Here is a 20527-nt window from a genome sequence, read left to right on the forward strand (position 1 = left end):
AGTTCCTTACATTTGGAAGTTCATTTTTAGAAAGGTTCTCTTGCTTTATCTACCTATAGTGATGCAAATTGGGCAGGGGACCCTATTGACAGGAGGTCTATTACATGGATGGTTGTTTTCTTAGGCAATTCTCCAATTACATGGTCTTCCAAAAAGCAACCAACTGTTTCTAGGAGCTCTACAGAGGTTGAGTATAGAGCTCTTGCTGTTACTGCAGCTGAGCTCTATTGGTTATGAATGCTTTTGAAGGATTTAGGGGTTCATTTGAATCATACTCCGATTTTATGGTGTGATAATGTCTCTGCCCTTTCTTTGGCCTCTAATCTTGTTTTTCATGCTCGATCCAAACATATAGAAGTTGATTATCATTTTATTCGTGAAAATGTTGTTAATAGGGACATGCTTGTTAAGTTCATCTCTACTCATGATCAATTGGCTGATTTGTTTACAAAAGCTCTTCCTATTCCTTGGTTTCATGCTTTGCTCACCAATCTAATGGGAGTTCCTCCCCTTAGCTTGAGGGGGGATGTAAAGCCATAGCAGGCTTAGTGCAACTAGTGCAGCTGATGGTGGTTTTGCTGAAAGCACTCTGGTGGTGTAGCAATAGAGCACACGACTGGCAGCTAGTCTAAGGAAATTGAGTCACACGACATGTAGTTTAGTAAGAGATGATTAGTGGTAATTCTGGTATGATTGAGCTGCCACGTGTCCTGTGATGATTAGTGATTAGAAATTCTATTATTCCAAGAGCATTTCCCGCTGAGTTAGTTAGAGTTTGTTAGGAAAATTCTCATGTATAAATATCTCATTACTTGTAATCTTATTAGTGTGTGAATCAATAATACAATTCAAAGATACATTGAATCTAGACTTTTCTCTCTAAAATAGCTTGCTTTTCAATAACAAGTTATATATGATTGGAGTAATGTGATTATCACATGGGCTTATTACTAACGAAGTAATTACTACTTCAATGGTATTATAATTTTGTGAATAATTACAGAAATTAATATAAAAAAATTGCTTTTCAGGTCATTTTTATCCAAAATTTTTCCTAATTATTCAATCATTTTTACAGTTACTAGTGCTAGAATCCTCTCATGTGAATAGTAAATTACACCGTGAATTTAATTAGTGCTGCTCATTATAGCTTAAGAGAAATGACTACCACGTCATTATACTCCTGAAACATTGAATAATTACTCTCATTCTTAAGAGAATAAAAAGAAAACATATGCACACATGCACAAAAATAAATAAGCTAATCACCCAAAGGAATTCACCCAAATAAGCTCATCACCCAAAGGAATTTACCCAAGGGACAACGAATAAAGGATAGCAATACTCACCACTCCATGAAATCCATTTAAGAAATACAAATTAAGTACTCATCATCTATCGGTATTTACCTAAGGATAAGCGTTAAATAACAAGAAACCATTCTTCTCATCACTAGCAAAAGACAAAAAATAACACTCAATGTTGCCTCTAATTTTCATACATACACAAGGTTGAACTTATATATATGACTGAATTGCTAGAACAACCTCCAAGCATGAGTAATGACGGCCTACATTTTCAAAACCAAGCTTTTCATAAAATAAAAACTTGACCAAATACTCAAAAAATAACTAACAATTACTGTTAAATTACCAATTGTATGTCCCAAAAATTTAAGTTATTGGAATATAATAAATGTAATAATCTAACCATACAATTATAAATTTTAACATTCCCCCTCACATGTGTACCAAAAGGTCCGACACTAGCTTCTTAATAGGTGAGGCTTAACACGTAAGATTTTAAATGGAAGGTAGAGTAGAGGAGACAGAGATAAAACTTAGGATCCCTGCTTTAATACCATATTAAATTACTAATCTTATCAACTATCCCAAAAGCTTAAGCTATTAGAAAATTGTGAATTCCCTCTCATGTGTGGGCTCAAACTCCTTTTTAATAGGTGAGGCCAAATACATGAGATTTTTAACATTTTAAATGAGAAATAAAGCAAAGACATGAATCAAACTCAGAATCTCCTACTCTAATACTATGTTAAATTACCGATTATTCAAAAAACTTAAGCTATTGGAAGAATTAGTAATTTAACAATTACTTATGTTAATAAGACTTGAGAAATGGAAAATATAGTTTCGAAACAAATAGTCACAACTAAAAGCAAAATAATTCAAATTTCTTTGAGTAACAAATGCATGCAATTGTTAATGACCTTAATTTTTACTTGACTTCAAAATTGCTAATTCAAACTTTTATGAACTTTATATATATAATTACTATAGACTTTCAATTTATGATATCCACTTCATGATAATTGTTTTTTAATTATCAAATCAAGACACCAATAAATTTTTGGTATAGATAAGGTTTATATTCTAACTCTCTCATACAACAATAAGATATTTTACTAATTGAATTGATTGGAACCCACCCAACATCTGTGAACTTAAGTAAATGTCTCCCACATTCTTGTATCAACATGATAATTGTTTGGATGAAGTTACCCAACCTTTTTGTCAAAAAACTGTGAGACATATTTGCTAAGTTTGAAAGCTACTTAATTTTTGATATACAGATAATTTATTAGACGAAGATACCCAATCTTTCTGACAAAACTGTGAGACATATTTTGCAAGTTTGAAAGCTACTTTTTGTAATACACTTATCTTTTAAATTGATTTTTTTTTATATCACATATACCTAAAACGACATGTCGTGGATGCGAGTTTGAAAACCAGCCTCTCGAAAAAGAAGAAAAAAAAGGAGTAAGCCTTATTAATCAACTCTTCTAGACAGTGTAATATGGAAGTTTGGTGTATAATTAGGTACGACCCTTTTTTTTATATATACATAAGGCGTAGTATAGAAAAAGACTTGTTTTTTATAAATTAAAAAAAAAGTATTTAACCATCACTACAAAAAACGCGGGTCTTAGGCCGCGTTTTTTTCAGCCGCGTTTGCAAAAACGCGGCCTAAGACCCTACTTGGGCCGCGTTTCTAAAAAACGCACCCACAACACCTATATTATGGCCGCGTGTGACGAACGCAGCCCAAGCCCAACTCTGTAGCCGCGTTTTTTGGACCAATGGCCGCGTTTTTCTGGAATGGGCTGAAGCTGCGTTTTAAAAACGCAGCTTCAGACCCATCTAAAATTTTTTTATTTATTTTTAATATATGTCTTGAAGCCGCGTTTTAAAAATGCGGCTCTAGGTGTCCTAAAGCCGCGTTTATTAAAAACGCGGCCATAGTTAACCCTGAAGCTGCGTTTTTTAAACGTGGCTTCAAGAATCCTTGAAGCTGCGTTTTAAAAAACGGGGCTAAAAACCCTACTATAAATATTAAATGAAAAAATCTGTTTACCTAAAACAGCCCTTGCTTTATCCAAACCTTCAAACCCAATTCCCTCGATCAAGACCCAACTCGAACTCAAGTCCGCCCCACCCTACATCGCCCGCGCCGTCGTTCACCAAGGCATCATCACTGACCTCCAGAGCAAGCGCCGCGGCACAGCCTCCACCCTCACCCGCACCGAAGTCCGAGGCGGCAGCGAAAAGCCTTACCCTCAAAACAATAACAAAAACACCCTTAAGGCACCCAAGGTCCACCACCGATCGTACACACCGGTGCTGCCTTGGGTCTCTCCCTCTCTCAATCTCACTCAAGACACTGACAGGGCCAACTAACAGTAAGTTTTTAAATTGATTGTTTTGATTTTTGTTTTAGGGTTTTGGTTTTTGTTTTAGGGTTTTGATTTTAGGTTTAGGGTTTTGATTTTAGGTTTAGGGTTTCGATTTTGTGATTGTAGGGTTTCGTTTTTGTGATTGTAGGGTTTCGTTTTTGTGATTGTGGGGTTTCATCATGCACATTTCCAATTCTGATCAACCTTGATTCTGATTCTGTACAATAGAATTTTCTTGCACAAGCTAAGATTTGCCGTATCTTATTTGCTTAGATGTAAATCCGAAAAGTCGCTTCTAGAATTTTCTCTGAAATTTGTTGATTTCTTGCATAACTAAGATTTGCGTGTAATTTTTGTTAAGATTGATGGCTTTTTTTTATTTTATTTTTATGATTCTTGTTTTGGTGGCCTTAACTAAGAGTTGATGATGATACTGCTCACGAGAGCGTACAGAATGGCCACATAGCTCTAAATGCGATTCAGCGTCGCCATGCCAGGGTTTCATCCGGTGATACCATATCGGTTAACAGGTCGGAGCTCATTCGATTTGATACCACCACCACCACCACCACCATCGCCATCTTTTTCTTTTTTTTTGCTTAATATTGTTTCTAATTGTTGTGTGTGGTTTGTAATTTGTTTTAGATTTATTCCGCCGGAGAATTTCAACCTGGCATTGCTTTCACTTGAGTTGGAGTTTGTGAAAAAGGGGACTAAAAGTGAACAGGTTATTATAGACTTTCAGTCAATAATCTTAGTTTTAACTTCATGGAGGGGTTTTTTATTTTATGCTTAAAAAAAAAATTGGTGTTCTAGTTTTTTTGTAGGTTGATGCTGTTTCATGGAAATAGCCCAGCTACCCTTGACGCCTCCCTATATCAGCATTTCTTGCTTCAAGAAACCCAGCTACCCTTGACGCCTCCCTTTTTGATTCAATGGGTGGTATTGATAGTCGAAAGCGAAAGCGAAAGTAAGTGCCATTTACAATTTGATATTCAGTCTATGTCGTAGTGGTGTAGTCTATAGGTGATGATAGTTATTTGGAGTTTTCAGGTTGCAGAACTACTCACTCTGAAGTAGGATATATCTGTGTGGTTGAATCACGTTCTTATGAACCCCATTTACTTTCCTTTACAGAGGTTTACTATTATCATTTTTATTTTTTGATTGAACATTTATTTTTCTACATCTTGGATTTTCTCCAGGAAACCAAGTTGGAATCTAATTGAGCATTGTTAATAATGAAGGCATATCAGTCCCACTCCTTTTTGCCCCTCTATTTTTTTTTTTTTTTTTGGGATGACAAAATGGATCCTAATGTAATTTTTTTTTAAGGTTGTGATTTTTCTTATCATGTTACTTATTATTTTACTAGCATTAACACTCAATGAGCACACTGTGTTTCACACAGCTAACTAACCAATACCCATCCATTGCATTTCTTAGTTTAAGGGATTTGAAGAGCTTATAGGTTTTCTGCAGGCCCTTTGCTGGAATCATTTATGTAACATGTGGTCGCTCTTCTATTAGATTTGCAAGTTGACTTCCTCAATTATTTACTTTTAGCGTCACCTTTTATTATGGGCATGGGATTGTGTCTAATGTGCTCTTATAGAGGCTGGGTAGCAAGAGAATACCAAACATCCATCCACTATAGGAATGATGCAGAGTTGAGCCCTCTAGTAGTTTTGTTTTGGGTATCCTAGACCCCTTTGCTCCCTCCCCTTCCCCCCCCCCCCCCACTCTATCATTACTGCAAGTTATTTGATCTTTCTATGCCTTTTCATGCTTAGGTCCTCTCAAAAGTCATTGGAGAAGAAGGAGAATGCAGAACAGGAAATACTTATGAAGGGACCGGGAACTTTCCCATTAGAGAGGTTATTAGCCATATTTCAATGTCTCACGTCTGTGGCAGAAGGTTCAATCGATGAAGAGGAACATGGAGATGAAGGTTCAGGAGTTCAAGGTGGGGATGGTGGACTCATGTCGACGTTCGTTGCAATTATCCAGTCTCTGCAATGCAAATTTTATTGTTAAAGGGGGAAGCTGCCCATTGGAAGGCTCAACTCGGTACAGATCTACTGTGTGTGAAGACATGGCTCTGAAGGTAATCTTTGTGCTCTCATATATTGATTTTATAAGAAAATTTTCTGTAGGTTTAACATTATGAGTTGTTTGTTGTTTACATTACATCTGTTTTATTGGTAATTTTGAAATGTTTACAGGTAGCAAGGAGTTTGAAGTTCCCTTTGTCAAAGTATTTATATAGAAGATAATAACCTGTAATGTGAAAGCTAATTGTGACTTGGTGTTTAACTCAAAATCTTTCAGAGAAAGTTTGTGAAGAAAAAGGTCAGATTGCTTACAGTTTCAAATTTCAATAGCCCCTGCAATGTGATCATGATTTCTGGATATCGAAGTTGAGCAAACATAAAATCACTGCTATTGAGTGGACTCATTGGTTCTTGTTGTCCATTGGATATGAATTAGTACTTAGAACATTGAAAGGGACTGGAAAAGAATTAGTTCATTAATTTCCAGGTAGTTTAATTAGTTTGGTCACTAACTGTATTTCTGTTATTTTGCGGTCTCACCATCTATACATTGTACTTAACTGACTAACTACATCCGGCTATTGCTTACACCCAAAAAAACTATATTTGAGTTTCATGGAAATAACTATATTTTCACAGTCAATCAAGTTGCCGTAGAGGGGCAGGAAAAATCTAGTACTATTGAAAGAGGGATGATATCAAGTGATACATACATTGTCTTTGAAACATCAAATGCAAGTGGAATAAAGCTATATTTCTGTATTTGTTTGTGTACTAGTCTATATACGCACACATATTTTGTTCTTGTTTTGAATTTTTTCTTATTGGTAAATACACATGCACTAGTGGGTCTTGAACTCACGTCACGATATGGTGTTTATAATTAAATGATTTGGTAGTATTTCGGTTGAGAGCTACTTGAACTTCCAAACTGTCGGTAGTATCTGGGGGTTTTTCTAGTATTTGTTTTCTTCAAAAGAACATCCTCAACTGGAGTCTTCTTTATCAACTTTGAAGCACCCTTGCCAATTGGAAGCCTTGCACTGTCAGTTATGTCTTTGACATTGTAGTTGCTCAAATCAAAATTGGTAATCGCTCTCATTCCTTTCAATCTTATGCTTGCAACATCATAAGCTTTAGCTGCTTCTTCTTCAGTATCTAATTTTTTGTACATATAGCAAGACATATCAGTCATTTTTGGTTAGGCCATTAAATGTAAGGTACCTAGTTCTTAGATTGAAAAAAAATGTATGATAATATTAAGGGAAAGAAAAAAAATGTATGATAAACTTTTGACATGTTACACTAAACCCTCTTGTACATTTTGGTATTTAATCTGTGTTTGTGCTCTTTCTTTGGCTATGTGTCTTTCATTCTGGAAAAGAATGGGGTTGAAGATTCATGGCCAAAGGGAGAGCAGAAAAAAACAAGGCTATAGCCGCGGTTTTAAAATGGGGCCATAGTAATGGGCTGAAGCCGCGTTTTTAAAAACGCGGCTTCAGCTCACAACTATGGCCGCGTTTTGAACGCGGCCAAACTTTCTTCCAGGCAATCAACTTTTGTCCTATAGCCACGGCTATAAAAACGTGGCCATAGACCCCTCTAGGCTATAGTTACGCACTGTAGGCCATGGGTAAAAACGCGGCCTAAAAAAATGCGGCTATAGACCAAATTGACCTATAGCCACGTTTTTCTGACCTATAGCCACGTTTTAAAAACGCGGCTATAGAACCTTTTTTTTTGTAGTGCATCCTAGTTTTAATTCAATCATAAATTTATTTTTTGAGAAACTTTTCAATCACAAAGTAAATTCCTTACTCCGTTAAGTTTACAATATTAATTACAATCTTCAATTGTCACTGTCCAAATGATATATATGAACCCTAGGCCATTGTTTTTCTTAGGTTCAATCCTTACCTATACCTATACTATCCATAGCCACGCTTATTCTATTCAGACACAGATGATAGGATCCCTTTGATTCGCTGTAGTGCTGTACATCTACAAATCCATCCCTGGAGGAAATACTATATGGATCAATATATTCCAAAAAAAAAAAAAACAAATAAATAAATGTTGGTTAAAATTACGTTAAAAGAAGTCCATTTATTATGTAGTCTTGAAAATCCGCCAATCTTTATTGTCCTTACATGAATGCATGGTTAGAAAATTATACTTCTGGATTCAGCTCTAACCTAGACAATTCAGTTGGAAAAATTGCATATTTATATAGAACCAAGATCGATCACCTTTCAACAGGAAAATCTACAATAAACACCTGTCATTTGAAGATATACAAAGTCCAAGTCAATCTCAATTCGACAACAACCCAAATACATATGTGTCTTCACGAGGTTGGTAGGAGAGTGATTGTTTTGTCTATATTGAAAATAATTCAATAGCAAGAGCAACGTTTCCTAGCTCCTCTCTCTCACGAGGTGGTATATGGTGTTTTCGGTGCATGCATCTTATCTCTCACACTTATTGGGTCCACATTTATATGAGAAGAAAGATAAATGCATCAGAAACACTATATATTTTCTCCTCTGACTCTCACATGACTGGTATGTCCCACAATGAAAGTTCGAGTAAAATCCAACTAGGTACCATTGACTTTGATGTTACATGTTTGCTATCTTCATTTGTAAAATGCATACATGCAAAGCATTCTTAAGCAATAATGCACTTGTCATGATCTTACTAAACATGCGTTTACCGATGGTGGACTCGAATTGTTTAAAGAGGCAAATGAGCTCCACGTTCACATTGCCTCGCAAACCTTGTAAGTTTGTGTTGTGTTTTGCTATGCATATATCATCTTCTCTTTGAGCCCTTCTATTTCTTTTTACTGAGGTATCATGACTAGCTCCACTTCTCCTTCTATGCTTCCCTTCCTTTTTTCTTTTTTTTTCTCTTTGCAGCAGCCACATTCATGAACTGTGGTGTATGCAATGGAAACTCCATGTTTCGTTGCAAGGAAGAGAAACATCAAGTACTTCTGCTCTTCAAAAAAAAGCATCATAGATAGGTCCAACCGACTCTCCTCATGGTCAGCCACTCAGCCCAAAACGACTGTTGTACATGGAATGGAGTTCATTGTGACAACGTTACTGGCAGAGTCATCAAGCTCGATCTCCATAATCCATATTACCAGGGGTGGCGCCACCTTAAGGCCAAGGTGGTCCTGGGACCACCTTGACCTTAAAAAAAATTATATATAATAAATTAAAAAAAAAATTATTTGTCTACCCTTCAAAAAAAAAATTGTGAACACCCTTAGTTTTTTTTATGCTAATAAAATTAAATTTTACTCCATAATTTGTTTTACATTCAGTGGATGAATGATTGTTTGGTTGTGTATATTGAAAGAGATGTAGTTTGTAACATTGATAGTGAGACTATCATGCAATGATTTCAAATATGAAAATTCGTAGAAGACAATTGTAAACTTTATGTATTTGCGTGTTTTTTTATTGTTGTTGTTAATACATGAATTTCTCTTTTTATTAAATTGTATAATTTATGTTTCTTAAGGAATACCTGAGAAAAATTTCTAGAGCCACCGCAACATATTACCATGATGATGGATCATATTCCTCTCATGAAATGGTCCGGCTGAAAGGTAAAGCTGACCTTTTACTGCTCAAATTAGAATTTCTGAATTACTTGGATTTGAGCGGGTACAATTTTGATGGTGTTCGGAACTATTTTGAATATATATATAGTCATATATTAGGTACTGTCAATCTCACAGGAAATCAACATAATTATCCTGGAAATATGTCCAGCCTTCATTATCTTGATCTAGCAGGCAATAATAACCTTTATGTGGATAATCTTAGATGGGTTTCTCATTTTTCTTCCTTGAAATACCTTAAATTGAGTGCAATTAATCTTCACCGAGAAACTCATTGGCTTCAATACATGACCATGATCCCTTCTCTTTCAGAATTATACATGTCTGCTTGTCAACTTGATAACATCAGTCCATCTTATGGGTATGCCAATCTTACATCTCTGACAGCCCTGCTTGATCTTTCCTATAACAATTTTAATTGTGAATTACCTAATTGGTTGTTTAACCTCAGTAACCTGTTCTACTTAGATTTGTCAGTAAACAAGTTTACTGGGTTACTACCAGAATCATTAGGGAACCTCATATATCTAAAATTTGTTGATCTGTCTAATAATTCAATTTCGGGTCCCATCCCTGCAACCTAGGAAACTTATCATCTTTAACATTTTTAGATCTTGATAAAAATCAATTGAATGGAACTCTGCCAGAAAGTATTTGAAAACTTCCAAATTTGATGGCCTTGTCTGTTGCAAGCAATTCCTTGTCAGGGGTTGTATCTGAAGTGAATTTCTCTATGCTTTCCAGATTATAGCTCTTAGACATGGCTGCAAATACTTTCATCATTGATGTGAATTCCCACTGGATTCCTCCTTTCCAGCTTCAAATGATCAGCATCAGTTCTTGCAAGTTGGGCCCCAAATTTCCTGCATGGTTACAAAAACAGAAATCTCTCAAGTATCTAGACATTTCGAAGGCAGGACTTGTAGATGCAGCTCCGGATTGGTTTTGGAACTTTGCAGCTTGTGTGAAGTATATTAAACTCCCTAACAATGCTATCAGTGGGGACCTATCCAATGTTTTGCTCAACTCTAGTTTCATTGATTTGAGCTCTAATCACTTCAGGGTCAGCTGCCATTGATATCACCAGATATTACCATGTATAATGTTGCCCAACAACTCTTTTTCAGGGCCTATTTCTCCTTCCATTTACAGTGTGATGAATATAGAAAGCAAATTGGAAGTCATGGACTTGACGCGTAACAATTTGTTTGGAGACCTTCCTGATTGCTGGAGGCATTGGCAATCTTTGCTTCACCTAAACTTGGGGAGCAATATCCTGTCTGGGAAAATTCCAAACTCACAGGATTCGTTATTGAGGCTTCAATCATTGCACTTGGCCAACAATAGCTTATTTGGAGACATACCTCATTCATTGAAAAATTGCAAAGACTTGAAGCCAACTGATTTGGGAGTAAACCAGCTTGCTGGAAATATACAAACTGGATGGGAGAATGGACAAGGGTTCTTCAATTAAGATCCAATAAATTCAGTGGCAACATTCCACCACAAATACGCCAGATTTCTTCTCTTATTGTATTTGACGTAGCAGGATCGTCTGTGCTTTTCCAAGATGTTAAAAACCAGTCTCGACCTGTTACGAAGTTCTTTCCCAACTTCATTCCTAGCATCAATGTGTTGCAAGGATAATCAAAGCTCTGCCACAATAAGTTCTCCAAGCCATTGTCATTTCCATCTTTCACAACAAGATTTCCTGAATCCAACAGCTTTACTACTGGACTTGCTGCAGCTCTTGTCGTATTGGATGACCAAACAACACTGTTTGTGTTGCTGAGAAGAACAATATCTCCTTCATTTGTAACCTTCATGACTCCTGAGCGATTAGCAATTGGAGTCTCTCTATTGGCTACCCATACAACTGCGTCAGTAGATATCCTATACCATATTCCCAAGTATCGGCCTTTTGAACTGCCTGGACTGAAGAATCCCAATTCAAAGGTTCCACCAGCTGAAACTGAAGTCTCACCGTCTCTGATAGAATGGCTTGGAATTATAGTGTCTATCGTTGCAGAGAGCCTTAAGAAAAATAGTAAACAGAACACAAAAAGAGGTTTGATGTCTAACATCGATTGTCTAATGGTCGGCTTCTTTGTTCAGAGAGAAAAGTGTTACGATACAGATACAAGCCCTTTGCAATGCATGGAGTAAGCCATACGAATATATAATGGCGGAGGCAGGGGGGCAATATGCTCCCGCTGACTGCTCAAAAGGTTCTTCGGAGTAAATATATCATCGGAAAAGTCTAAGAGCACCTAATTTTTTACAATTTCTTATCACAACTGTAATGTGGCATGGTATGATCGATAATAAAAAAAATATAGTAAGTCCATGGGTAAGTGATAATTAATTATTCACAATCTGTCATATCAAAATTGTGGTAAAAGAATTATGAAATAATTTATCATCCTGGAACTACTGCTACATATTATGAAAAGAATTTGCCCCACAATATTGAAAAAGTCAAAATACACAAAAATAAAACACTCAAAAAAGTCCTAAAGTCCTAGGGTGTGTTTGGCATGACTTAATTTTGCCAGCTTATTTTATTATTCAGCTTATTTTTGTTCTTATTCATGATCTTACTGCACTTTTTAGTGCTATTCATGGGTCTCATTGTATTATTTCAACTAACTTTTATCTTTATCTATTATATTTTTATAAAAAAAATTCAATTTCAGTAAAATAAGTAGATCTTTAACATACAAAGTATGAATCCTCAAAATTTGAAAGTTTAGATGGAAATCAAAATCACCCAATCTTTACTCGTCAAATTGAAGACTTTTCTCAATCTGTTAAAAAATATTACAAAACAGAATCAGGACAATATATCAGGTTTCATGAATGACCTGACAACTTTGGTTAGGAAAACAGAAAAACTTTCAATCCCACAAGAAAAGTCATACAGGAAACCTGATTATAACAGGTTGGACTTCGTATTCGGAAAAAAAATCCTCAGATGACCCAATTCATTTCATGGTTGCTTTAGATTCTTTTCCCTTGTATTTGTAATTTGAGTGCTTTTCTCACAATTAATGTAGGAACCTCTGGTCTATGTTCAAATTCCATACTGACAGTGACATGTTTTTCTCTACAGCCGTCGCTATTTCATAAGAATGATGAATTTTCAAATGTCAATACTTTCTATCCGTCTGCTCATTGTGTAAACACATGCGAAGGAACGAAGGCACTGAATTACAACAATTAATAGCTTGCTGGTAAGTACAAGCTTCTTCGTTTAGTCTGTTATTGGCATAACTCGTTCTATGATCAATATAAATTTTACTTCATAAAACATGCGTCACCCATCACAAAAAATTAATTTAAACATTTATTTATTAGATTATTGAAGTCCACCAATCACATTAATAACAAAATCAATTAAATTTTTTGAAGTAATTGCATAGTTTTAGAATTTTCCTAGAAATATTGTTACTTAGTCAAACGTAGGATAAAGTTAATGGGAGAAAGTAATATTTTCAAAAGTTTGGTATGAATAATGATCTTTTTAAATTTTAGGGATGGAAAATGAGCTCCATGCAAACTTTAGTAATGGCAATAATATTTATGCCAAAATTTTATATTCTCCTAGGGAAAATTAGAGCTGCTTTGTTATACAGTGCATGAAATGATAAATTATCAATTGTTTCAAAAGCTTAAATCAAAGATAAAGGAGGACATGCCACTTGTTTTAATACCATGATAAATTATTAATTGTCTCAAAAACTTATATTTTTACAAGAGAGTGAATTTAATTATTTAACCGTAATTCTATCAAGAAATATGTCAACAATCAATGATGCGGAATCCATGCATTCCAAGGGGATTGTATATATTATATAACTCTCACCTGACAATGAAGCACACTATAAGAGGTTATCAATGATTGTCTTCAAACCTCTTTTTGTGTTTTGTCTCTTGTCCTCCTCCTTAAGATTCTTTGCTGCATTAGACTCTATCACTCCTAGCCACTCCATCAGAGATGGTGAGACTTTAGTTCAGGATACGGGTGTATACGATGCAAGTGCTTCACAGCTTCCACAATTAGGTATGAGTGAATTTTGCCTATGCTCCCAAACTTTTAAGTATAGAGTCTGTTTAGAGGTTTTGTCATTGAATAGCCAAAGGGGGAGATTATAAAGTTATGATTTACAACTATTTTATGTTGGCTTTAATTCCATGCCAAATTTAAATGTAAATTTCTTCAATCATTTTTCACTGTATGTATGTGAGTTTTTAATTGTAAGGGATGAGTGTGAGAGAGTGTAAAGACTCAAGCTTCAAAGGATGGACAAGTGGTTTTCGCAAGTGTCTCGCGAGAAACTTACCTGCAAAAGAGCCATGTGTAGAGCACATGACTGGAAGATGAAGTGTCATGTCAGGTTTGAGATTTTTGCAAGTGTCTCGCAGGTAAGGCCAACCCGCGAAGGACTCGCGAAACTCTCTATTTGGCAAAAAGTGAAGTTTTGCTTTACCAAGTCTTTACCCATACTATATATATCCTCATTACCCACAAATTGAGAGGAATGCTTTTTAGAGAGAAAACCCTAGAAAATACACTTGAGAATTAGAAATTGTTATACCCACAATCATCTACACATTTCCTTGTGGTTTTCCTCAACTCCTACCTCTCCAACTCTACATTCTTGAGAGGTTGATAGTCCAAACACTTACCACACCCATTCTTAGTGTAAAGTAAGATTTTGGTACTGTTGGGAAGTATTGGAATGAGTCATTCATTGGCGGATGCAATCGGACTGAATTACGGGATTCGAAAAGCTAGAGAAGACAAGGCTCTAAGAAGTCAGTTGGTAGCAGGAGCTTGGAGGGCTCAAGTACATGGGGTAGACTAGGCTTGGAGAGTCTTTTGTTATTCGCTTACTCCAACTTTATTCTTTAGTGGATCGATTTCGACTTAGAGGGTTGCGAAGAGGTTTTTCGCCGAGTTCTTCGGTTTCTTCTTTGATAACATGTCTCGTTGTTATCTTGTGTTTGCATTTATCTTCCCTACTCTTAAGCTTTCCTTTTCTTGTTGATAATGGATGAATATGGCTTAGGGTAGTGATAACGATTGTTTGCGCTTCTTTACTCTTGTTCCGCACTTAGTATAAGTTAGTGTAAAAGCTATCTAGCCGTAATTTTAATTTGGGGGTCTAAACAAGCTTTTGTGTATTTACACAAATCCAAACTTTCAATTGGTATCATAGTGGGTACACTTATCAAATTTCATTATCCTGGTGTGATCCTAGACCCTAAGTGAGATGGACAGATCTCAATCTCTTAATGCTCCTCCATTCTTTGATGGAAGTAACTATGTTTTTTGGAAAGTACGTATGCGTGCTTTTCTTTGTGCCATTGATGAGACAGTGTAGGATTCCGTTGAGAATGGATATGTAAGACCCACTACAACCAAATCCGAATGGAATAAAGCTATTCTGGCTTTGGCAAACGCTAATAGCAAAGCTATTAACGCTATTTTCTGTGGTGTTTCTACTGATGAGTTTCACACGATTTCGCATGTGAAGACCGCCAAAGAGGCGTGGACCATTCTTGAGACAACTTACAAAGGTACCAAGAAAGTTAAGGACACTAAGCTTCAAATGCTCACTACTCAGTTTAAAGAAGTAAGTATGAGTGACGATGAGTCGTTTGATTCTTTTTATGGGAGACTCAACAAAATAGTGATTTCCAAGCTCAATCTTAGGGAGAAGACAGAAAATGCCAAGGTGGTGAGGAAGATCTTGAGATCCTTCCCCAAAAGCTTCCGGGCTAAGGTTATAGCCATAGAGGAGAGTAAAGGTTTGGATGAGATAAAGATTCAAGAACTCATTTGATCTCTCCAAACCTATGAGCCCAGACTCCCCTTTCACAAGTCCAACAAATCACTTGCTCTTAAAACTATAAATGAGAGAATGGGTGATTCCTCCGAAGAAGACGATGTAAAAAAGGAGGTAACATTTCTTGCAAAGAACTTCCGAAAATTTTTCAAGATGAAGAACAGTAGGAAGTCATTTGGCAAAGGAAAATTTTCATCCTCAAAAAATGACAAGAAGGAGTTAAAGAAGAAGGATGGGAAAGACTCGTCATCAACTCAAGGAATCGTGTTCTATGAATGTAATGGGCACGGACATCTCAAGAAAGAATGTCCAAACTATTTGAGAGGAAAGGGGAAAGTGTTTACTACCACTCTTAGTGATTCAGAAAGCTCAAATTTCGACGCGGAAGGAGAATGTGATAATGAGGGGAACTATTCAGCTTTCATGGCAATTACAACGGTTGACTTTAGAGATGAGTGACTTGGTTGATGAGCTTGGTGTACATTCCGAAGATGAAGAAGCTGAAGATTCGGAAGATGAGGATGTGTGTCTCAACGAAGGTGAGAAGAACCTTCAAGAAGTGTGTGATGCGTTGCTTGAAGATTGTGGCAAATATGCCAAGGTTGCAAACAATGCCGTTAAGAAGATGAAGAAAATTGAAGAAAAGCATAAGTACACACTCGTGAAACTTGAGGCAAAGTGTGAAGTTGAAGGGTTGAAGGAAGAATTGGTGAATGCTTGCTCGAAAATAAAGTTCCTTGAACTTTAAATCATTCAAGCAAATGTAAAAGTGGAGCTCATTTCCACCAAGAAACTTCACAGCATGCTCTCTTCTCAAAAATCTTCAAATGACAAGGCCGGTCTAGGCTATACCGGTGAAGGAAGCTTAAGCAGCGAACCCAAGAAGGAAGTGAGGTTCGTATCGGCCAAAAATGTAGAGAAATCTAAAGTGGAGAAGCTCGAGATTGAAACCCTTGCTGTTGCAAAGAGAACCATTTGTGTAAAACCAAAGGAAAAAGGGAAGTCATTACCCAAAAGTCAAAGGGGGTCTTAGAAGCATTTTTGTCATCATTGTGGTGTGCGAGGGCACCCAAGGCCAAATTGCTTCAAGCTTCAAGCACTCAAGAGGGCTGATTCTTTGCATGGCCAAAACAACTCAAGAAGAATGCCAAAGGGAATTCAAGCTAAAGGAGAAAATGAGGGACAACTCATTGGAGATATTATGGAGATGTTGAAGAACATTTCATCATGCCTTACTAGCTTCACCCCGAGGTTTGAGAGTTATGTCAGTCGTACCCCTCCATCTAGGGATCTCACCTAAATTACTCGTACAGTGTGGGTGAAAAAGAGTACTCATGCATTATCATTCACCATGCCCATGTATTAATACTTCCAATGTATTAGGGTTATAGTTTCATGTATCATGGTATATGCAATCTTCTTGTGTCATTGCTTCCATTTTAGGCATGTTTTTTTTCAAGTCTTTGTTTGTTGTTTTTTTTATCTTACTTTGGTTGTTCTATTTTTGAGTGTGTTGAAAAAAAAAAATTCTAAAACTCATAAAAAGTGAAAAATCTCAAAAAGTTTGAACGCTTGTGTTGTGTATATCACATGTGAGTTTGGCCTAGTACCTCTGTACTAATGGCATAGTGCATTTACGAGCTTAGCTTGTTATGTATGCACATTTTCTTGTTTGATCTAGAAATCTACGTTTGATTGTTGTAAATAGATCTTCAAGCTTGTAATGAATGATTAGTCAGTAATCTTGTTTGATCTTGATACATGAGTAAACTTGTACTTATATATCTCCTCTCAATTTTTTTTTCTTTTTCAAAAGAGCTCTTCAAATGTCAATCTCCAAAAGGAGAAAGAGCTGAAAAAGTATTGCTTCGAAAACTAGTTTGATCAGAAAAAAGTGAAGCAAATATGTATTAAAATGTATGGTGCCAAAGCCAAAGGCTTATTTGTCAAAAATACATCAAAAAGTTCATGGCATCATTTCACAAGAATTTGAGTTGTATTTGACCAAAAGTATGAAAAATGAAAGCCAAATGAGAAGCTTTCAATCAATTGTAAACACATCAGTGAGGGGTAATATATGTTCATTTCTACAAATGAGATAGATCACTTGACTTTGTACTAGTTGTGTATGACTTGATTGAATTGATCATTGAAGTTTCATACTAGACTATGGACTAGTTCATACTTGATCCACACACACAACACACAAGTTTAATGTTTAATGAATACTTATTCCATTTGTGTGATTATACTGTTCAAATGTGATGTGTATACTCAATTGCCGTTGATCAAACCCAAAAAGATTTTTGAGTGTTTTTATATGTCTTTGAAAGTGTTTTTATGTTTTTGTCTGTTTAGAGTTTTGTCCAAACAGTCTATTTTATTTGTGTTGAAAAACTCTTTCAGAAGCATTTTCGTGAGTAAGTCGCTACTAAGTCCTACCCACGAAAATGAGGAAGATAATTTTAGAAAATTCAAATAGAGAGTTTCGCGACTATTTCGCGAGTAAGAGCTACCCGCGAAATCTGTCAAAGTGCTTCAGTGGCCATTTCGCAAGTAATTTCGCGAGAAGCTTACCAGGGAAATGAGCAGTTTTGCAGTTTTTAAAGCCAAACAGTGACGGTTTTCAAACACTCTCATTTTGCCTCCTCTGTGCCTCTCCCAACTCAAAACACATTTTCTCTCAAAATCTCACCCAAAACTCAAGATCAATCCCTCCTAAGTCTCATCTAAGGTATGTTTTAACACTTTTTTACTCTTGTTTCCTTAGATTAAGTCTTAGATTCTAGGGTTTCTAGGGTTGGATTATTTTTGAAAGGGTTGGGAAAAACTTGTGTTTCTTGCAAATCTTTTTGTTAGGAAATATATGATTCATGTTAAGAACATATGTCATTTAGAATTGACTAATGCTTTGATAAAACGCACTTTACTTGTATTTAGATAGATCTAGGATGTGTTTAATACTTCTAAGAACAAGAGTTCAAGTCTAGTATTGAAGCCATGCAAATCTGTCTAAGAAATAAGTGAAGAAGTGCTGATTCATTAAAGCTCAACAGCTGCTCAACAGATACTATCTATCAAGGCTTGACAGATAGCTCAACAACTGTATTTATTGAGAATTACGAAATTCAAATTTTCAGATATGATTTTCGATTCATATTGTCATGTATGTATAGGGTTTCTTTTTTCACAACCCTAGACATATATAAGGAATATTTTAAGGATCGTCACAAGTTGCACAGTTACATAAGTGTGAAGCAAAGTGTTGTTCATGCAAATTGTGACTAGAAACCTAATTTGCCCTAATTCTTCTTTCTCTTAAAGGAGCTGTTGTGTTTGTACACCATAGGGTTTTATGACCAAGGAGCTTCGTGATCTTCATCGTGTGATGAACTGAAGAATTTTGCAGCCAACAATCTTCTTCAAGTTGGTGAGTTAGTCACGTACTAGGAGTCGTGCATCATTGGTTAGTCACGTACTGTGATTCATGCATCAAAAGGGTGGCATTCATATATTAAAGAGCTCAGAGGTTTTGAAGTGGTAGAAGGTTTCTACTGTAAGTTCATCTACGAGAATTGTAGAGTTTAGGGACAAAGGTTTTATACTAGAACTGAAACTTCTCTTTACTATAGTAAATTGCTTTTCGGGAAGGTTTCCCTTAGGTTTTTTACTGTGAAACTAGTTTGTTTCATTGGTTTTTCTGATTCATCATATCTTTCCTTATTTACTTTTTCGCTATGCATGATTTTGACATGATATTGATGTTTGTTGTTTTAATAAGTTTTATTCATAATAAATCTAATTAACAACTTAGGTTTAAAACTTGTTAATGCTATCAACCGGAGTCTAAATTTCCCAACAAGTGGTATCAGAGCGGGTACACTCTAATTGGATTAATTTCCTGAGTGTGATTCTTGACCCCTGTTGTCATGGATCGTGGACAATTTCTTTTGATTCCTCCTCTATTTGATGGCATTAATTATGTGTACTAGAAAGTTCGTATGAAAGTTTTTTTGCAAGCTCTAGGTGAAAAAGTATGGCAAGTTGTTGAAGTTGGCTGGATTAAGCCAAAGGAAGCGTCGGTAGATTGGGATGAAGCAACTATCATAGCGGCAAATTTCAACAGTAAGGCCTTGAATGTTTTGTTTTGTGTGGTGACCAATAAGGAATTCAAAAAAAATATCATCTATGGAAGTTACCAAGGAAGCATGGACCATTCTTGAAACCACCTATGAAGGTACCAAGGCAGTAAAGATTGTGAAGTTTCAAAGACTTACTAGTAGTTTTGAAGAAATAAAGATGGAGGAGAATGAGACCTTTGATGAGTTCTATGCTAAACTCAAAGATATTGTGAATTCTGCTTTCAACTTTGGAGAGTGTATAACAGAATCCAAAATTGTTAGGAAAATCCTTAGGTCCTTACCTGAAAGATTCCATGCCAAGATCACTGTCATTGAGAAAGTGAAGGACATTGATCAAATTCCTTTGATTGAGCTTGTAGGGAACTTTCAAACCTATGAGATGAGATTAGGTTTAATGGGAAAATGTGGAAAGAGTAGAAACTTAGCTTTTAAGGGTATAGAAGAAGAGAGTGATGACTCTGAAGATGAAGATGAAGATGAGGGTGAGGATGAGGATGAAGACTTAACCTTCATAGCTGATGAGATTATCAAGTTTCTTCAATTTAGGAAAAAGGATAAGGACAAACCTCCTATGAAATCTAAATCCTTTAGGAAGGGTAAGAATGAGAAACCCCTTATCCAGTGCCATGAGTGCAAAGGTTTTGGTTATATGAGAATAGAGTGTCCAAACTATCTTATGAAGGAAAAAACCAAGAATTCAAAAGATAAAGGGTTGGTTGCTACTTGGAGTGATACTAAGGATGACTCTTCCGATGAGTATATGGATGAATGTGGTCACTTTATAACTTTTGTTGCCACAACCAATAAAGTGATTGTGGAGAGTGCTAGTGACAGTGAGGATTCTTCTAATGATGAAGTACCTAAGAAGATGACCATTTAAGAAGCCTATGATAAGCTATGCACTGAATTTATAAAATCTGAAAAGACTTCTCATCGTTGTAGAACAGAGCTTAATAAGGTAAAAACTTAAAAAAACTGATATGTTAGTCAAACTAGATGCGACTACATGGTTAGTTGAGACTCTTGTTGTGGAAAACATCTCATTAGAAGAGAAGATCAAGAATCTCGAGGTTGAGCTTAGTCAAGCTAGAACTCAAATAGAGAGGATGTCTAGTGCAAACTTTGATAAGGTATTGAGTACTCAAAAG

General features: G+C 36.0%; 2 protein-coding genes across 2 annotated transcripts; one reads left to right on the forward strand and one right to left on the reverse strand.

Moving 5' to 3' along the window:
* Positions 1 to 10851: 10851 nt before the first annotated feature.
* Positions 10852 to 11469, reverse strand: LOC142639471 (G-type lectin S-receptor-like serine/threonine-protein kinase At4g27290). The gene has a single exon (XM_075813642.1). It carries the CDS (start codon positions 11467 to 11469, stop codon positions 10852 to 10854), a length of 618 nt encoding a protein of 205 aa, XP_075669757.1.
* Positions 11470 to 13741: 2272 nt separating this feature from the next.
* On the forward strand, positions 13742 to 15234 carry LOC142639472 (uncharacterized). Its single transcript, XM_075813643.1, has 2 exons — positions 13742 to 13810; positions 14773 to 15234. Exons 1-2 carry the CDS (start codon positions 13742 to 13744, stop codon positions 15232 to 15234), a joined length of 531 nt encoding a protein of 176 aa, XP_075669758.1.
* The last annotated feature ends 5293 nt before the right edge of the window (positions 15235 to 20527 follow it).

This window comes from Castanea sativa, chromosome 6 (assembly GCF_040712315.1).
Source record: "Castanea sativa cultivar Marrone di Chiusa Pesio chromosome 6, ASM4071231v1".
Taxonomy (NCBI): Eukaryota; Viridiplantae; Streptophyta; class Magnoliopsida; order Fagales; family Fagaceae; genus Castanea; species Castanea sativa.

What these genes read in the sequence shown, in the direction of transcription:
- LOC142639472 (XM_075813643.1), top strand. Translation starts at nt 13,742, where the DNA reads ATGTGTAGAGCACATGACTGGAAGATGAAGTGTCATGTCAGGTTTGAG. An exon ending in TTTTTGCAAGTGTCTCGCAG is followed by an intron (nt 13,811 to 14,772) that starts GTAAGGCCAACC and finishes GAGACAGTGTAG; the next exon opens with GATTCCGTTGAGAATGGATA.
- LOC142639471 (XM_075813642.1), bottom strand. Translation starts at nt 11,469, where the DNA reads ATGTTAGACATCAAACCTCTTTTTGTGTTCTGTTTACTATTTTTCTTA.